This window comes from Rousettus aegyptiacus, unplaced genomic scaffold, assembly GCF_014176215.1.
Source record: "Rousettus aegyptiacus isolate mRouAeg1 unplaced genomic scaffold, mRouAeg1.p scaffold_m13_p_6, whole genome shotgun sequence".
NCBI lineage: Eukaryota > Metazoa > Chordata > Mammalia > Chiroptera > Pteropodidae > Rousettus > Rousettus aegyptiacus.
The window spans coordinates 39,846,737-39,865,560 of NW_023416309.1; the positions used below are offsets into that span (position 1 = coordinate 39,846,737).

At 33.8% G+C, this 18,824-nt stretch overlaps 1 protein-coding gene across 2 annotated transcripts in view; it reads left to right on the forward strand.

Annotated features, from left to right (window-relative positions):
- SLF2 (SMC5-SMC6 complex localization factor 2) overlaps positions 1 to 18,653 on the forward strand; it is a 37,939-nt gene extending 19,286 nt beyond the window's left edge. For both annotated transcript variants that reach the window (XM_016120049.2, XM_016120051.2), the window contains exons 11-20: positions 473 to 614; positions 2,145 to 2,244; positions 2,835 to 3,011; positions 4,180 to 4,277; positions 4,838 to 4,925; positions 6,461 to 6,592; positions 7,065 to 7,142; positions 9,901 to 9,987; positions 11,965 to 12,033; positions 14,163 to 18,653. In XM_016120049.2, the coding sequence (XP_015975535.1) occupies positions 473 to 614; positions 2,145 to 2,244; positions 2,835 to 3,011; positions 4,180 to 4,277; positions 4,838 to 4,925; positions 6,461 to 6,592; positions 7,065 to 7,142; positions 9,901 to 9,987; positions 11,965 to 12,033; positions 14,163 to 14,198 (1,007 nt within the window). In that variant the 3' untranslated portion in view covers positions 14,199 to 18,653. The remainder of the gene's footprint in view (positions 1 to 472; positions 615 to 2,144; positions 2,245 to 2,834; positions 3,012 to 4,179; positions 4,278 to 4,837; positions 4,926 to 6,460; positions 6,593 to 7,064; positions 7,143 to 9,900; positions 9,988 to 11,964; positions 12,034 to 14,162) is intronic.
- The last annotated feature ends 171 nt before the right edge of the window (positions 18,654 to 18,824 follow it).

An 18,824-nucleotide genomic window follows, 5' to 3' on the forward strand; every position in this document is an offset into this window, starting at 1 on the left:
GAGTGCTGTACTGATTATGCACTGAGGAGACTGAAAGTGTTCACTGCAAAAGTGTGATAGTTGCTTTCTCACTTTTGAGATCTCTTAAAATGAAACGAGCATTATGATTTACCTGTATCACTTGTTTTGAGGATCGGGACAAATAGGCATTGAAGATAGTAAAATCTTCCTGTGTTAACAATAGTTGGTATTTTACCACTGTTATTTCCAGTCTTTTCAAAATGTGTTACTTCCTCCTGAGTTACATCCTTTGATTCATCTCAGATATTTTGTTCATAAATATTTCCTTCAGATATTCTTGAAAATTTCTAATTCCTATATGATCATTTTAAATAACTGTATTGTTAATATATCAGCTGTCATTTCTATGAAATCACTGTAATAATCCATGTTTCACATGCATACCATCACCTTGAAACTATGGGTTTGTGGATCCAGGATTTGGGATAAAATATTTTCTTCTGTTAACTAGATACCTTCAGTGATTCACCAGTTTGGCCCTGGATACCATCATTGTCTGATATAGCAGCTGTGTTTTTCAATATGGGAATTGATTTTAGATTTTTGTTTCCTCTGGAGAATCTTCAGCCAGACTTCAATGAAGACAATCTAGTGTAAGTTTTCTTTTCATAATTAATGCCCAAAACATTCTTTTAAACAATTTTTATATAAGAACAGTTAATATTCATTCGATAAGTTTAATATCCATTCTTGATTTTTTAAAGTCTCAAAGTTGAAATGGATCTTGAATTAGATACATTCTTAACATGTCTTAATCTAAAAACCATCATCATGTTAAATAGTGAAAAAATAGAAACATTTTCTGAAAATTCAAAACTGTAATTCAAAATTCAAAACTTTGACCTATTTTCTACTTTTTGCTCTCCTCTTGTCCTAACCAAATTGATCTGCTTGCTGTTCCTCCACATTAGCTATTGTTGCGTTGGCTCTTCCTCCATCCTTAGTGTCTACTCTCCAAAATATTACCTGTCTCATTTTCTGAAGCACTATAAGAGCAAAATACAGTCCATCTTTAGGGGATAGATCATGGTATATTAATAATCATCATCACAACTGCTAACACATATTGCTTAATATGTGCCAGGCATGGTTCTAAGGGCTTAATATATAGTACTTTACTTAGTAGTCACTACAACTATTAGCGTTTCCATTCCAATTTGACTGGTAAATCAGGCACAGAAAGGTATTAAGTAACTTGCCCAAGGTTGTACAGCTAGAAAGGAACACAGGACTACCAAGCAGATATTTAAAAAATAAAGTTCTTTTCATATGAAAGTATCTCTAAGTTATATATTAAGTGGAAAAAGAAAAGTACACAAAAGAGTATATAATATGCTACCATTTGTATTAAAGGTGGAGGAGCAAATATTCACATGTATTTGTGCATTCATGAAATGCCTGAGGAAGGAATGACGAAAACTAGTAGTGATTGTGGGGAGGGGAAAGGGGTGCTGAAGGTCTAGAATGGGAGGACAGTTCTTCATAGTATACGGTGCCTTGGTACCACTTGACTTTTTAACTATAGAAGATATTATTTTTATTCAAGAAATTAAACAGGAAAATGTTATCTACCTTTTGAAGGCCGAGTTCACGTGTCTTCTCTTCCAGGAACCTTCACTGATTACCTCAACCAAAATTAAGGTGTTTAGAATTGTTTCTTTATATTACTCTGTTTCTTTATATTTTGTTTCTTTATATTTTCTTTATGTTGTTTCTTTATATTTTCTTTCGGCCACTCATGAAACCTTTAAATATCATGAGTTCTTTGTAGTCAGAGCCACCTTCCACATAGCTCTCTGACACCGAGAGCAGTGAGGATAGTGCCTTGTAGCTGTTCAAGGAAAAACTAATGTGTAGAGATAGAAATCAAATTCGTGTTTACCTGGAGTGGGACATGGCAGATTGGCTTGCATCTGACATGAAATGACTTTTGGGAGTAGCAAAAATATTCTATTTCTTGATTTGGATGGTGGTTACACTAGTTTATTTATCAAAACTAAAGATGGGTGTATTCCTTTTATTGTATGTAAATTATACCTCAGTAAAACTTTTTTGTCGTTCATTGTTTTTTAAAATAGTTATATTGTTCTTAATTTCATGTTGCTTTATTTGCTTTTCAATAGTTCTAAAACACAGATGACATTGGGGGGAAAAGGAAGTGAAGATTCATCTAAGCCAATTTTTTCAACTCTTCCTGAAACTAACATTTTAAATGTGGTTAAGGTAGGAAAAAATTCCTTTGTATGTCTTTAGTACAGAGCTAGAACCATTTAGTTTTGTGGTTAATAGTTTTAAAACAAGACAAAACTGGTGATTCCCAGTCTCTGAAATATCTTAGCAATAATCTTTGTATTAAAGGTTGTTTTTGTTGTTTTAATATTGCGAGAGAAAGAGATCTCTGGATCAAAGTTATGTATTTAAAATAGCTCTAGGAATACCTTTCCCAAAAGCTTTTTGAAATTAGTATTTTTTAAACCAGTTTTTTTAGAATTAAGATATATGAAGGAAAAATACAACTCACAATATAACTTAGTGATCAAGAATTAATAACAATGTTAAAACATTTTTAGTAGCTGAATCAAATCAATGATATTGAACTGTTAAGAAAATCTTAAAAATGAAAAATGCAGAAGAAAATACTTATCCTATCACCTAATTCTGCTGCTAATATGAGTATTTCTTGCTTCTTTCTAGACAGCTGATGTTTTGTTTTCTACACATTCTCTTTTGCATTTTTTGTTTAAAACTTTTTATTTTGAGCTCTTCAAGTAAAATATACCTCAAGTTGTTTTGTCTCTGCATTTCTGTCAAAGTTTCTAGGCTTATGTACATCTATACATCCAGAAGGTTACCAGGATCACGAAATAATTTTGCTGATTCTAATGTTGTTTAAAATGAGTTTGGAAAAACAGTTGAAGCAGATTCCTCTAGTGGACTTTCAAAGCCTCCTTATAAACCTAATGAAAAACATCAGAGATTGGAACACAAAGGTAACGTTACTTAAAACTTTAGTGTTGGTTTTTTGTATGACATCACAATTCAACTTTAATTGCGCGTGCAGAACAGTGTCTAACCTCAGTTAAGATCTTCAGCAGATGAAAAATAAACTGAGAAAGGGACTTGTCTTTGCTGGGACCATATTATTTAAGTTCACGATAACTGAATCTTCTCTAAAACTGCAGGTATTCATTTCACTAATGAATGGTATTTATTGGGGATTTACTGTGGGACCCTGGAGATAAAGCTATGAAAAAGACAAAGTCCTTGTCCTTATGGTAGTTTCATCCTCGTCAGAGGGTTAGATAATAAAGTCAATGTAGATTATAATATTATGTCAAGTTTTATTAAGGGCTATAAATAAAAATAAAGTAGTATTTATTTTTATTATAATAGAGAGAGTAGCAAGGCAGAGATGTCTGCACATTCAGTTGAGACAGTCAAGGAAGCCCTTTTTAAGGCCACCTTTGAGCAGAGACCTGAAAGGAATGATAGAACGAGTCACATACAAAACAAGAATTTGAGTTGAATTTCTGCAGCCACATTGACTAAATGTGTATAATTTTTGTTAGATTTTTTTAAATTATACATTTCAACCTTTGTGGCAGAAAACTCCAAACAAGTACAGAAGAAGGAAGAGTACATTTGAACCCCTGAGTACTCATCACTCCACTTTAATAATTAAGCCATAATTTTGTATCCTCTATTACCATCATCCCATACTTCTTTCCCCAGTCAGAGATTGTTTGACTTTAAATACTGGAATAATTGAGAATCATTAAAATGCAAGAAATCTCAGGTCAGGAAGATACATGCTCTCGTGCAACAATCATAATAGACCTTTGGAAACTGGTATTTGTATTTAGATCGCTTTATTCTTCCAAGAAGTCCTGTCTAAATACATATAGATACGATGTAGTGCAAAACATGAAAGCCAAGTGAAATTCTGATCAATGTCTGTTCAGTCTGTTCTAGAAATTACGATATACTGAATCTGTGTACTGTATATGTTTTACCAGGTACTAGACTCCATGCTATTTTTAAAAATGATCTTTTGGAAATAATGCTTTCATCTTGGCAAGAAGGGATGTGGATAATCTGTTGGACATTTGATTCTACCAACCTATTTGGAAAATCTTATTTGTTGTTCTTTGTTTTCAGATGCCTGAACTCTGTCTGGCCATAAATGAACTCTCCAGTCATCCCCACAACCTTCTGTGGTTGGTACAGCTGGTCCCTAACTGGACATCACGTGGAAGGTATTGAAAAGTGAGAATTAAACATTGAGAAAAATGTATACTGTTTATATTAATGAAATGCTTCTAGGTCCTTTATTTTCTTCATCATTCCTTAAATGTTAGATCAGAGTCTTTTATTTCATATTCAGCAGTGGGCAAAGGCATTGCCAGCCTGATTCTGATACTTAACTCGGATCATTTTATAATATTCTTGATTTTTAATTTTAGCTTATATGATAATACAAATGGCACATACCATGAAAGTAAATGAATTAGCATATTTTTTTGCTTTAGTAAAAAGAAATTCCAGCAGTAAAATAGATTTTCTATCAGTAAATCAGCAGGGTCAGAGATAAAGGCTTTACTAATTTGCCTAAGCCTCAGGCAACTCTAACTTCATGAACAAATTTTTTACGTGAAAATTTTACTATTCTATTAAAGCTCATTTGTTCTTATACAGCCTTCTCTTGAAACATTAGCTATGTTTTCTATTAGGATTAGAAGAACTCCTTATGGCTCATTCACTTCTCAAGCATTGTTGATTAAAATACTTTCTAAATACTTTTAAATTCTAATTCCAGGCAACTGAGACAGTGCCTCAGCTTAGTGATTATTTCAAAGCTTTTGGATGAAAAACATGAAGATATCCCTAATACGAATAATCTTCAGGTATAAATAATATTTTTGTTTTCTTTTAATAAATGGAAGAGGTAATGAGGTGTAGGGGAAAATCGAATCCTGAGTCAAAAGTACAAATGGATGGTTACAAAATAGACATGGAGGTATAACATGTAGCACAGGGAAAATAGTTAATAATGTTGTGTAAATATGTAGAGGGGAAGAGGGGTGCTAGATTTAGTGGGTTGCTCACTTTGTGAGTTATATAGATCTCTAATCACTATGCTGTACAACTGAAACTAATATATTATTGTATGCTAACTATAATTGAAAAAAACTCATTTAATTGAACAATGTAAATACAAGCAACTAATTGTCTATTATATTTCAATAAAGCCAGAAAAAAAAAGTACTAGGGTTAGATCTCAACTCTCAGACATAATAATATTCATATACTGTTTAGAATGGTACTTAACTAATGAGATCTAATTTCTTCATCTGTGAAATGGAGATGGTATCACATCCTCTACCATCTCTATATGATTGTTACGGACATTTAGCTGAATTAATGTATAAAAACTACTGGGAAAATCAAATGTGCTAAATATGACATTATTTATTAAGTTAGTTTGCCTTATCAAGGTTAGCAATTTTATCTCAAGATTAGAAATTGCAAAACTATTATACATTAATTTTATCGTGTACCCATTTTAATATATTAGTCTTTAAATTGCAGAGCATAAATGCAGTTGCCCTTTGGTACTTGTTCAGTAGTGAATATATCATATATATATGAGTGTGTATAAACATGTCTTGTGGAGGTTCTACTCTTAGAAGTCCTGAAAACTTTTTACAAACATTATTAGCACTAATGGGGCTACTCATAGTTGGATTTGAAAACTCAACATAGAAGCTGATCTAGATGTAGTGTTCTTGTTTGAATTGTAGTTCAGTACAATACACTCTACTAGGGATTAAAAAATGAATTAAAGACTCTGCCCTTGAAAACATAATCTAGTGGTTGGAACAAAATAAACCAATCGTTGATACACAGTATGGTGAGAACAGTAATAGAAATATTCACAAGGTGCTGAGGGACAGAAATTGAAAGAGCACTGATTTCTGCGTTACTGGAGTTGAAGTAGATTTCATTCCAGATATATAGGTACCGCTCCTGAGTCACCAGGGTCATTATCAAATATCTCTCAATCCTTTCAGTGGTATTTACTGCCATCAAGAGAGAATTCTTTTCAGAATTCAATGACTTCGACTCACAGGGAGATTCAATTTTGCTGACTTTCAAATAATTTCACAGAGAAAGTACTGTCTTTGACCTCTAATTGCAATACCATTTGGTCTCCTCCTTAAGCTTTTATCCTCAATTACGAGTACTAAATCTTTCATTTAAAACCCCTTTCAAGCAATTGAGAACTTCTAAGGAGAAATGGGTATCACAGACTATAAAGAAATATAAAGGGGCAAAATTAGAGAAGGCAAAATGAACAGAGGACACACTGAAAAAAAGCAGCCTAAGAGAACAACTGTATTGCTTAATATTGCTCACTGTCTTCTCTTTATTTTGATAGATATCAGTCCTACTTCGTTATCTTGTACAAATGAAGCCTTCTGACTTGTTGAAGAAAATGGTCTTGAAGAGAAGGGCTGAACAACCAAATGGCACCATTGATGACAGTCTTCATTTGGAACTTGAAAAGCAGGTATCAGGCTAGATCATCTCAAAGGGGTATATATATGAGCATAACTAATACCAGCTTACAAACTATAGACTGATATAGGACTCTTAGGTTGTTTCTATGTCTTGGCCACCGTGAATAATGTTGGATTTAGAGACCAGATACACAATTATAAAGTGAATGATATTTTTTTATTGTTGTCCTATAATCTTCAGTAAACTCTAGAGTTGAGAATTGAGGTAAAAAAAATGGTTGTTGGTAGTTTAATACTGGAAGTGTTTTTTGTAGCCCTTTACTTATGCAGTCATGAGGTTAAAGGAATGCACTTGAGTTAGAAATTAGAAAGCCTAGGTTAAAGGCATAGCTTTTTTCTATTACTAGCCTGGTTAACTAGCAAATCCTTTATCCTTCCCGAGCAGCTTTCCTAATGTGTAAACTAGGATGACATCTATGCTAACTAATTCGTGGGTGTTCGTTTTATTCATTTCTCTAATAGGCATATTACCTGACCTACATTCTTCTTCATTTAGTTGGTGAAGTTAGTTGTTCTCATTCTTTTTCTTCTGGACAACGGGTATGTAGTTTTTAGTGGCTTTTGTTTTTAATAAATGTCAACTGTTGATGATGGAATGAATAAACTTTTTAATTTTATTAAATTTACTGGGGCGACATTGGTTAATAAGATTATATGAATTTCAAGTGTAAAATTCTGTAATACATCATCTGTATATCGCATTGCGTGTTCACCACCCAAAGTCAAGTCTCTCATTTCACCATATATTTGACTCCCTTTACCTTCATGTACATCCTTCCCCCTACCTCTTCCCCTCTGGTAACCACCATACTATTGTCTGTGTCAGTGAGTTGTTTGTTTTGTTTGTTCATTTGTTGCTTTCTGTTTTATATTCCACACATGAGTTAAATCATATGGTCCTTGTCTTTTTCCCTCTGACTTATTTTGCTTAGTATGATGCACTCCAGATCCAACCATGTTGTAGCAAATGGCAATTTTTCATCTATTCTTATGGCCGAGTAGTATTCCATTATATATATGCACCACATCTTCTTTATCTAGTCATTCATCGAAGGACTCTTAGGTTGTTTCTATGTCTTGGCCACCATGAATAATGCTGTAGTAAACATAGGGGTACATATGTTTTTACAAATAAATGTTTTCAAATTTGGGGGTTAGGTACCATTGTTAGGTCATCTGGTTGCTCTATTCTTAAGTTTCTGAGGAACCTCCATACCCTTTTCCATAGTGACTATACCAGTTTATGAACAGTCTTTGTCTCGGAGAAAACATAATAAAAATTAACTTTGGATTTTCTATACAGTATTTCCCCCTCCCTTGTCCACAGGACATATGTTGCAAGACCCACAATAGACATCTGAAATTGTAGATAGTACTGAACCCTGTATAGACTATGTTTTTTCTTATACATACATACCTTTTTACTTAAAGGAAGCACTTTACAACTTCTCTTTGAAACACCCAAATTGCCAACATCACTGCTCTTATGCTTTGGGTCCATTATTAAGTAAATAAGGGTTATTTAACACAAGCACTGTGATACCACAACAATCTCTCTGATAACTGAGTTGGCTACTAAGTCACTAATAGGTGGATAGCATATACAGTGTGGATTCGCAAAGGAATGATTCCCCAGGAGGGATAGAGCAGGATGGCATGAGATTTCATCATGTTACTCAGAATGGTGCAAAATTTTAAACTTATGAATTATTTATTTCTAGAAATTTCCATTTAATATTTTCAGACCATGGTTGACCACAGATAACTGAAACTACAGAAAAGCAAAACCACAGATAAGGGAGGACTACTATAGAAATCTCAGTATACACTGGAAAGAGAGAAGTAATAACAACCTTGTAACCACATCACTGACAAGAATTGTCAGCAAATGTTAGTTTTGTTTATTGGAGTGGAACTGAACTATCATAACTTAGCAACAATGTAGCATATTAATAAGATATAGTGAAGGCACAAACACAAAATGGGCCATCTCTTAGCTGGTTTCTTCCCATCTCTTTTTCCATTCTACTTTTTTTCCTTTAGAAATAATATTTGCCTTAAAAATTAAGTTAATAGTAAGTCAGGCTACTTCAGATATGTATTTCTAAATTATCTCCCAATGTTAAGATTCTCATTTTCAGTCATTTTGTTCTTCTCATACTATTATGATCTGTACTCCTGGTTTAGTTCTTGTTTAATTACTCATGTTTCACACCGTAGATAATCCAACCCCTGTTTTAAAACTTAGGATCTCCTTAGGCATGATGAAGAGGACATGACTGGTTCATGTGTTTTTATGAACACTATTGGACATAGAACTATTCGCTCTCTTGATTGGAACCTAATGTAATCATTTATCTGTAATGTTTTTCTGTAGTCTTAATATTTAAAATTTTTTATAAAAAATCATGAGTATTGTTTTAAAATTCAATTATAAAATCACCTAAAGTAGAAAAACGACTATAATCCAGTGCCCTCCTGTAAATTTCTCCATAATTTATGCATATACTAACATAATTTTAGCAAAAATGGAGTCAGACTATTCATTTTATTTGCAACTTGTCTTTTTTTCACTTTAATGTATTAGCACTTCTGTCTAAAATCATAGTATTTCAAAACACTTATTGATAAACGTTACATTTTTGTAATTACACACAGTGATAACATGAATATGCTTATTCATATATCTCTACCAATCTATGCAAATGTTTCTATAGGGTAACTTCCTAGAAGTAGAATTGTTATATGAAAGTTTATAAATTTTTCAAACTTTAATTATTTAAAAATAGCTGTCACATTTCCTTAAAAATGTCCATTTACATTCTTACCTTACAGTCTCAATTTTGGCGTATGTATGAGAGTGACTGTTTTGGACTATACACTTCTAAAACTTAAAAGACAATTTTTCAAGGAACTACTATTAAAGCTTGTTTTGTTCACAAAGAAAAAAATACATTGTTACTTGAATATTTCATGAGAGAATGTGTTAAAAGAAATGAATTTAAATTTCTGGGCATTACATCACAATCTGAACCCTAGGGTTAATTTTCTTTAATGTACTTCCATATATAGCAAAAAAAAACTTTTACTTTTGTGTGTAACTTTTACATTAGCAATAAACCATAAGTCTCATTATTGTGGCAGTTACTGCTTTCACTGATACGACTGCTGTTATGTTAGATAGTTAACATCAGAAATTGCTAACTGGAGAATGGTAGATTTTTGAATGATTGTTAGTAGTTCTAGTAATTTGTAATGCTTTAGCGTTGTTTTCATTCCTTGTATTTGTTTTGAACAGAAACACTTCGTGCACCTCTGTGGGGCTTTGGAAAAGCATGTTAAGTGTGACATTAGGGAAGATGCAAGACTTTTTTATAGAACTAAGGTAAGTGTGCATTTTTCTTACATATTGTTGATTCTTTTGTTTAACCTTGGTAACATTAATATTTGAGGAAGAGAAGCATATAAGCATCTCTGTAAAAAAAAAAAAAAGATTAGAATTATGAGTTTCTTTAAAAACAAATCATCTTCTACTAAGTACTTTTAGCTAGATTGAAAGTGAAAGAAAAAAATTTCAAAGCAAATACATGTTTTAATTTTACTATACTTTCTATTCTAAAACTCCTGACACCTAAGGAAGAAAATTCTTTCCCTATGAATGAAACTTATGTACAAATTAAGACCTTAATGCTTAAGTTAGCTTCAAGGATTAAAACATTGTTTAAATAGATATTTAAGTTTTAAAATAGTGGTTATACAATTTTGTGATAGTTGAAAAGTTGTTTTGTTCATAAAGAAATAGGCTAGGTATTATTTGAATATTCTATTAGAGAGTTTGTTAAAGAAAGGACTCCTCAAATCTCTTGAGTTTTGCATCACCCAGTCAGCTCTAGGGTGGAAGTGATTTCAGCAGCTTGCTAAGTTTTTTTCTTAAAGATTTAGTATATGCAAAAACAGTAGAAAATCTGAGTATCTGAGTATAGAGTTAGGAAAGGACCTTTAGTATTAATAAAATGACTTGGCAATTTTTCCTGAAACACTAAGTTAAACAACACTTTTTTAAAAGTTTCATCTAAGGATTTTTTTATTCCAAATCATATTTTAGCTTTTGTAATGTAAAGCTGATTCTTTTTGCCCTTGTGTTTGGATAGTCATTGAATGTGAAGTTTCAACTTTGTAACTTTATCTTACATTAATTAGCTATAAAGGTCAAGTCATTTCAACAATGCCTATTTGGACTTAGTATCTGAATTTTAGTAGATTTAAGTTAAATACAAAAATGAGCAACTAATGAAGTTGTATCAAATTGCAGATTTTCAGATACATGTAGCAGCTAGCTCTTTACCTCAGAAGGGAAACCATAGTTTCAAAAGCACATTCTTTTGAACACTCACTAGAGTTACTGGTCCATAGAACTTGGTGGTAGTGGCTACTGCTGACAGACATGCTAAAAGGGGACCACCCAAGGTTTTTGTTTCCTAAAGCCAAGGGTAGGACTTAGATTGGTGCCATGGCTGCTCTTAGAGTGGAGAGTGACATAAAGGTCTATGGAAATTGCTTCGGGGGATAGTCCTACAGAAATAGATGAAATAGATGAGTCGCATTCCCCTTCACAAGCCCCCTAGTGAAAAATAAAAAGGTGGTGATTGTTTTGGAGAAACTGAATCCGCTGAACTCTAAATGGAGAAAAAAAGCAGACCTTGCAGTTTACTGTATAAACTTAGAGTAGCTATAAAATTCCTGACTGGCTTAAGACATTTTTCTCACGCAGTTGCATTTGAGAGCTAATTGAGAATCTCTAGAGTGGTAGGAGAGTTTGAGTTTCATACAAAGGCTTATTAAACTTCCAAATGTAAGAAGATACCAAGTATTTAAAGAAGATTCATACTACTTTGGAAAAACCTAGAGAGATATAACAGGTAATTTTAGATGTTCTGGAACAAATGGCAACCACTATATGTGGCCTTGAGTCTTTCAAATAGAAGCTGGGACAGCAGGGAGCAACCTAAGCCAGGCTTCTCTGTCAGGGTGATCAAAAGCTAGCAAGTTGAAAATGTAGGTGTCTTGGAAGGCAGGAAATATTTTCTGGGTGATCTTTATAACTAATGGGAAAATTGAGTCCTAAGCCTTCAGTATTTCAGATCATGGTGATGAAGAAAAAAAAATCTTATTAATCGCTGATTTTAAAGCCCCTCCAGAAGATAAGTTTGAGTTTATTTTCTTTTTTCTTGACAAAAATCAAATTGAGTTGTTGGGTGTGAACCTGTCACAGTTGTCACATCTTTTATATCAAGCATTAAATTGATTTTAAAGGTGAGGATGTTTTGATCTGATCCTTTTTCCCCTTTTTGATATTTTTAAGGTAAAAGACTTGGTTGCCAGGATACATGGAAAATGGCAAGAAATAATTCAGAACTGTCGTCCTACTCAGGTGTCATTTTATTAAACAGTTTTATTTATTCTTAATAGTTTTGCTAAATGGTATTTCTTAATACTATGAAAAAAAAATGTAACAGAGGACTTGTTTCTAGGTATCTTAAGATAAACTGAAAACTCCAGTACAATAGTTTATATATATTTTTTCAGTTTTTGTTTGCTTTATATTCATTAATTTATTTCAAGAAGTGGCTGAGCCCATTTTTAAATGTTAAATTGCATCAAAGAGGTTATTTCATGAGGAGCATTTTTCTTAACAGCTTAGTTAAGATAAAATTCACATATCATACATTTCACCCACTTAAAGTGTACAATGGTTTTAACCTTTTTGTCACTCCCAAAAAAAAAAAAAAAATCCCATTAGTATTAGTAGTCACTCTCCATTACCAAAGCTCCTGCATTCCCATCCCCACTCCCCAAGTTTTCCGCAACTAAAGACTTTTTGTCTGTATAGATTTGCCTATTCCTTACATTTTCGTGTAGATGAAGTCATATACTATGTGGTCTCTTATGACTGGCTTTCTTTCACATAACAGTGTTAAGTGAATCTATATTGTAGCACATGTATCCTTTCTATTGGAAAATAACATTCCATTGTATGGATATGTCGCATTTTATTTTCCACTTATTAGGTGGACATTTGAGTTGTTTCTATTTCCTGGCTACTACAAATAATGCTTCCATAAACATTTGTGTACAGGTTTTTGTATGAACTGTGTTTTCAAATGAAAACATGTTGAGCATATACCTGGGAGCAGATTTGCTGGGTCATATGGTAACTATGTCACATGTTTTGAGGAACTGCCAGACTGCTGAAGTGGCTGCACTGTTTACATTCCTGCCAGAATGTATGAGGTTTCTAATTTCTCTACGTTCTTGCCAACACTTGTTGTTATGTCTTTTTAACTAAAGCTATAGTAAGGTATTGGAAGTGAAATCTCACTTTGGTTTCAATTTGCATTTCCCTAATAACTATTGATGATGTTGCATTAATTTATATTGCATTTTCCTAATGACTAATAAGCATTTTTCTTGTACTTATCAGCCATTCATATAGTTTCTTTAGAGAAATGTTTATTCAGATCCTTTGCCCATTTTTTAATTGAGTTTTGTGTTTTTATTATTGTATTGTAATAATTCTCTCTATGTTTTAAATACAAGTCCCTTATTAAGTATATAATTTGCAAATATTTTCTCCCATTCTGTGTGTTGTCTTTTTATTGTCTTGATGGCATCATATGTAGAAAAAGTTTTTAATCGTGATTAAGTCCAATTTTATCTTTTTTTTTCTTTTATCACCTAGGCTTTTGGTGTCATATCCAAGGAAACTTTGCTTAAGAGGGGCATTGTTTAAATACCTACTATTAATTCTGCTATCTTGCTTGTTTACAAATGAACTGATATAGGATTACCTAAAATGATGCTTCTCAGATTTTAATGTGGATAAGCATCAACTAATAATTCATTGGAACATAGATTCTTATTCAGTAAATGGAGTGGGACCTGAGATATTCTGCATTTCTACCAGGTTCTCAGATTAATGCCAGAGCTGCTGGTCCAGGAGCCACACTTTCAGTAGATAGGGCATAGAAGTTCCTTATATTTTTTACCAGAGTAACAGGAACACTGAAGATTAATTATGAAAAGCAATCTCACTATTTTAAGACATTTTGATCTTGCCGTTGGTGTCCTTCCTAAGATATGCACACTCTTTTTGAGAAGTCTTTGAGAAATCTTAAGCTACTGTTATTTTATTGTTCGTAACCTCAGTAGACTTCTTTTTAGGCTGGCCACATCTTTGCTGATGTGGCATTAAAACAAAATTAATTTAAAACCAAAACTTAATCGGCTTATCATTTTACTTAATTTTCTTAAATATAACCCTCTACTCATGTGTGTTGGTGAGGAGAAATTGTCTTATAATTATTTTATATTTTTAATTGTAAGACCACAAAATGTGAAACTCGAATCTGTTACCATAAAATTTCAGAGAAATATACAAGATAAAGATTTTATTACTTTAGTTGTCAAAGCCTATTTTCTTAGAAAAATAATTAGAAGTTTTATAAAAGTTATTTCATAATCTTTTCCTTTATCCTCTTTTTCCCCCCTTCCCTTTTCTAGGGGCAGCTTCATGACTTCTGGGTACCAGATTCTTAACAGGAGTTGCAGCAGCAAAAATGTGAACCAAGAGAAATTTAATAAGAGCCTTTTCTAGAGGAATTGAAAGGAATACTACAAAACCCAGTGGAATGCTAAGAAAATGTGCAGCAAATGTGCCACTTGAGTATCTAGTATGAAGCTGGTAATGAAGAAATTGCCATTTCTGAAGCAGATATGAAACATGATCTGCTTAATTAAGGCAATTGGCCTTTTTAAAGAACAAAATCCTATAATAGAGGGAGGAGTAGAAGCAGCTAATAGTTGCATGGCTAACCTGCCCCTATTAACTCCTCTGTTAAATTTTAAGCCAGTTGGTTTTTTTGGTTTGTGTGTGTGTGTGGTTTTGGGGGGTGGTTTCGTTTGGAGGTTTTGTTTTGTTTCTGTTTTTGTATTTGTGGCACTTGGATAATCACAGGAAATATGTAAGAAAGGGTTTGTACCAACCCGAGTTGGACATGGAAACTAAGATCAAGTTCCAGTTGGGTTTAATTTTCCCTTTTAGTTATTTTAAGACTCAAAGGGAAAGCTTATAACTGAGTTCAGTAACAAAAAGGGAAAATTTCTTCTGTAACTCCTATAAACCACAGAGAGGTTTCAATCCTTACATTTTCTTTCACAGTTCAAGGTTATAAGTCTGTTAGGTTTTGAAAATACATTTAAACAGTTGAGAAACAAGTTTGGTATATTGTCAGATCCCCTTAAGGAGAAGAGTTTAAGCTATAAAATAGTGGCTCTGTTTTATGCCAAAATATTAATATGCAGTTTGATTTTTTTAAATACTGGTTAAATATTAGAATCTTGGCTAAATCTTAGAATTCTGGCCCCTCGATAGCCATATTACAGAAGCCTGTATTGTAAAAGCTTAAAGATCTGGACAAGTAAGTTTCCAATAACCTTGGCAGAGACCTGGATGGTGTTTGTTCTTTAGGACACTACACGCATGTGTATGTGTGTGTGCTTATATTTTAAAGTTGTTGCACTTGAAAACCACAGCTGCTCTAAATTCTTAAACACTGGAAAGCCACCCTTTGGTTTAAGTGGTGGAAGGTTAGTAGAAGTGCACATGCTGGTCTTAGCCCAAGGGCCCTTTGAAGCCTTTGATAGTAATAGACTCTTACTAACTAACTGAAGATTTCTTTTGTTGACTGAATGTCTCTTTTAGGAGGGTGTGTTTCTTAAGAGAATACCAACTTCTTTTCTTTCTTTTAATATTGACTTGGATGACATTGCTGTCCTCAGCATTCTAAGTTGTGGGGAGAAAGATAATGGAGGAGAAAGGAATCAAACTTGATGTTTGTAGTTTGAGAGGGGAGAAAATAAATTTTGAAAAATAGTTTTCTACCTCTAAATTGAGGCTTAGGAGTAAAAACTATTTAATCCTAAATTTATCATTTAAAATAGCATCAGTAACTTTTGAGCCCATGTCAAGCATTGAGCAGTTAGAGATTTTATAGGAAAAATTAAGTAAATCTAGTTCCTAAGAACCCTGGGTGAATGAGGCTGTAAAAGTCAGACCAACAAAAGTTTTATTCTGTGTTGAGTTTACTGGTAAGAGTATTATTATCTTGATACTACCTCTCAAGGGTATTGTTAGAAAATGCCACTTATGGTTAATGAGATAGATACAAAGAGTTATATTTGACAGAAGCTTGAAACTCTGGCATCTATCTGCCCAACAATGGGGGCTTTCACGCTCTGTAATTTAATGCTTTGTAGATACATTATTTGTGCGTAATTTTATAAGTGTTCATATTTTTCTCATTTTGCATTGTGTAAAGTGTACAAAATCTCAAAGTATAAAATACTGCTTATATTGCTTGTAATTACAGTGTGTAAATATTTTCTAATCGTGTACATTGATGGGGGGACAAGTGGGTTATTCAGGTTTTTTTTTAAGTGACCTTTTTGTATTGCGGTTTCAACAGATAACTGCCCATCAAATTTAAAACCACTTTGATAACATTTTTATTTAACAGTTCCAGTAAGGAAAGTCTCTATTTTTAATTATCTTTCTCCATTAGAGAAAAATACTTCATCTGTCCCTTTAAAATAAATGGCCAAACGTCTATTTGGGCCCTTGTATTTATGACTCTGGTAGATGTCTTCGATCTCTGGGTCATCATATTCCAGTCAGTATTTGCATTTGGGTTCTCATAAAAATTTTGTGATTCTCTTTTGGTACAAGTATTCCATGGTTTTTCTCCCAAATCAAGTATTATCCTCCCTCTTGAGTCCCCATGCTTTGTCTCCCTCTTGCTGTTGTTGCCCACCCAGTGAATGGGATGGTAGTGGGGGAGAAATCTTCATTGCACAGAGAATGTCAGGCCACTTTTTGGACTTGGCATACAAAGCTTGCACTGAGTGGTGGTGTGTTTGGCAATGTTACTGTGCCAAAAATCACCTTGTCTTATTTTCTGGATATGTATGTCAAACTTATTACCCTTATTGCAAGCTGAAAATTAAGGTACTCGTATTTATGCTTTTGTGTGTAACTGTTTGCCTTTTCTAAACTGCTTTTCTTGTTATCTAAAAATATAATTCTATTAGTTATACCATGTTAAGTGAAGAGGCTCTCCATGCACAAAATGCATCTATGTAGCAGTAAAGTAACAGCATTTGTACATTTTCTGTCTATCTCCTGATGGCAGTAGTGCCTTTGTCACCTTTTGGAAGGTTGGCATTTTGTTTTTGTTTTCAGGTACAAGTAATAGCTTGCTTTTGACTTCACAAAAATCTCCCCAGATGTAAAAGATAGGAAATGGAGTGTTGTCATCCAGGCTCAGTTGGAGCATTTGCGTTTTTATGTCTGTCAAAATAGTGTAGTTGGTGGGGACTGGCCAGTAATAATGTGTGGAGTCTTTAAACCAAGAATAATTTTTAAATTTAAAAAAAGTAAAAATTTAAGAGGTGACCCATTAACAAATGACTGAGTTGGAGAATTAGGGAAGTACTGCCCTGATTTGTCTCTAAGGAGGCAAGATTAGGGTACAGGTGGCTAGGCATGTAGAGCGTGATCTGTGGTGGTTATTTCTTACGCATTAACAGTGTTGGTGCACCTCAGTATCTGTGCATTTGTTTTCCCTGGGCAGTCTTGTCAGCCAGATAATCCACCAGCTCTTAGGCAGTTTACAAGTAAATGCAGATTTCCTTTTTTTTCCCTTTTTTTCCCTTTTTTTTCCTTTTTTTTTTTTTTTTTTTTTACGATTTTGTACTACATCTTGTTTAAAGTCCTATGAATGTATGTGTGTTATTAAAATGGCTTTTTCTCAGTTTGAACATGTGTTTGGTAATATTTGTTTGGGAGTGGGCATGGTAAAGTATCTGGAATGTCTTGTTTCTTCCCCTGCACCATCCCCTGGTTTTTAAACAGATTTTTTCCTTTCTTCTTCTTGCTTTAGATTCTCCAATCAGTTTTTTAGTTTGTTGTCTCCTGTTTCTGGAATACATAAAGCTGTAGTGATATATAGTTCACTTTTATATAACCCAGTTAATATATACTTTACAGTCAGAAATTCAGTTATCTCATTCTTACATTACCTCATTCACTTTGTTCATTCAGCAACTATTGAGTACCTACTATTGCTAGGCATTCTTTTTAGGATTCAGTGAGGATTCAGTGGTGAACAACACAAGCAGCTGTCATGAATCTTACCTTCTGGTATTCAGGTGAAAATACTTTCTTTTATTGGGCAAAGGACTGGAAAAGAATATCCTTGGCCTGGCCCCGTTGTTCTAGAGCCCAGGACAAAGAAAGGAGAAGCCAGACTGCAGAAGCAGGGCTCAGGATCACCGACCTTCCAGGCAGATACAGCTTTAGATATGCCAGCTGGGGGAGACATAGGTTGACACCTTCTCACAAGAGTAATTCTTAAATCATAGAAGGGTCTAGGCATGGTTACCAGAACCTGCAAGTTCCAGAACCATGCCAGTATACTAGTTGGGAGAAGATGGGCTGTGAGCATTTTTCTCTAACAAGTGGGGGAGTGACAGCCCAGGCAGAAGCAGAGACATTGCCTAATAATTTACTGGGAGACAGGCAGCATAGCCTTGTACAAGTTAAGGGCCTTGACTTTACCCTTAGTCCTGACCTCAGATCTCAGATTCACCACACCAACCATTTGATTTGGGCGAGTTACCGATCCTTCGTTTCTTTGTGTTAAAAGGAATAATAATGGTGTCTATCTGAGTTTGTGAGGACTAAATGAGCTAATGCATGAAAAATGTTTAGCTAGCAAGTGCCTGGCATATAGAACTCTAAATGCTAGATGTTATTTAGCTCTAATTTGAGGCTCTTCTCAGATGACAATTAAAATTGATCTTAAGACATTTGGAGTTCACTGATACCTGAGCAAACTGTCTCCTAAAATTGTAGTGTATGTGTGCTGTATTCTGACATAGCACCAGAGGCTTCTCTGTCCATCTCTTTGCTGGTAAAATAAGTTGATGGCTTTTAAAAAAAAAAAAAAAAACCTAGCATGCTAAAGTTGAGAAAGGGGTGGTGGGTGGTGATTTTCCAACATTTGTGGACATATCCTAACACACCCTTTTCCTTGCTAACCATTCCCCAGGCTGCAGTCAAGAGAGGGCAAACCAGAAGGCCCAGCTTTGGGTCTGACTCCAAGA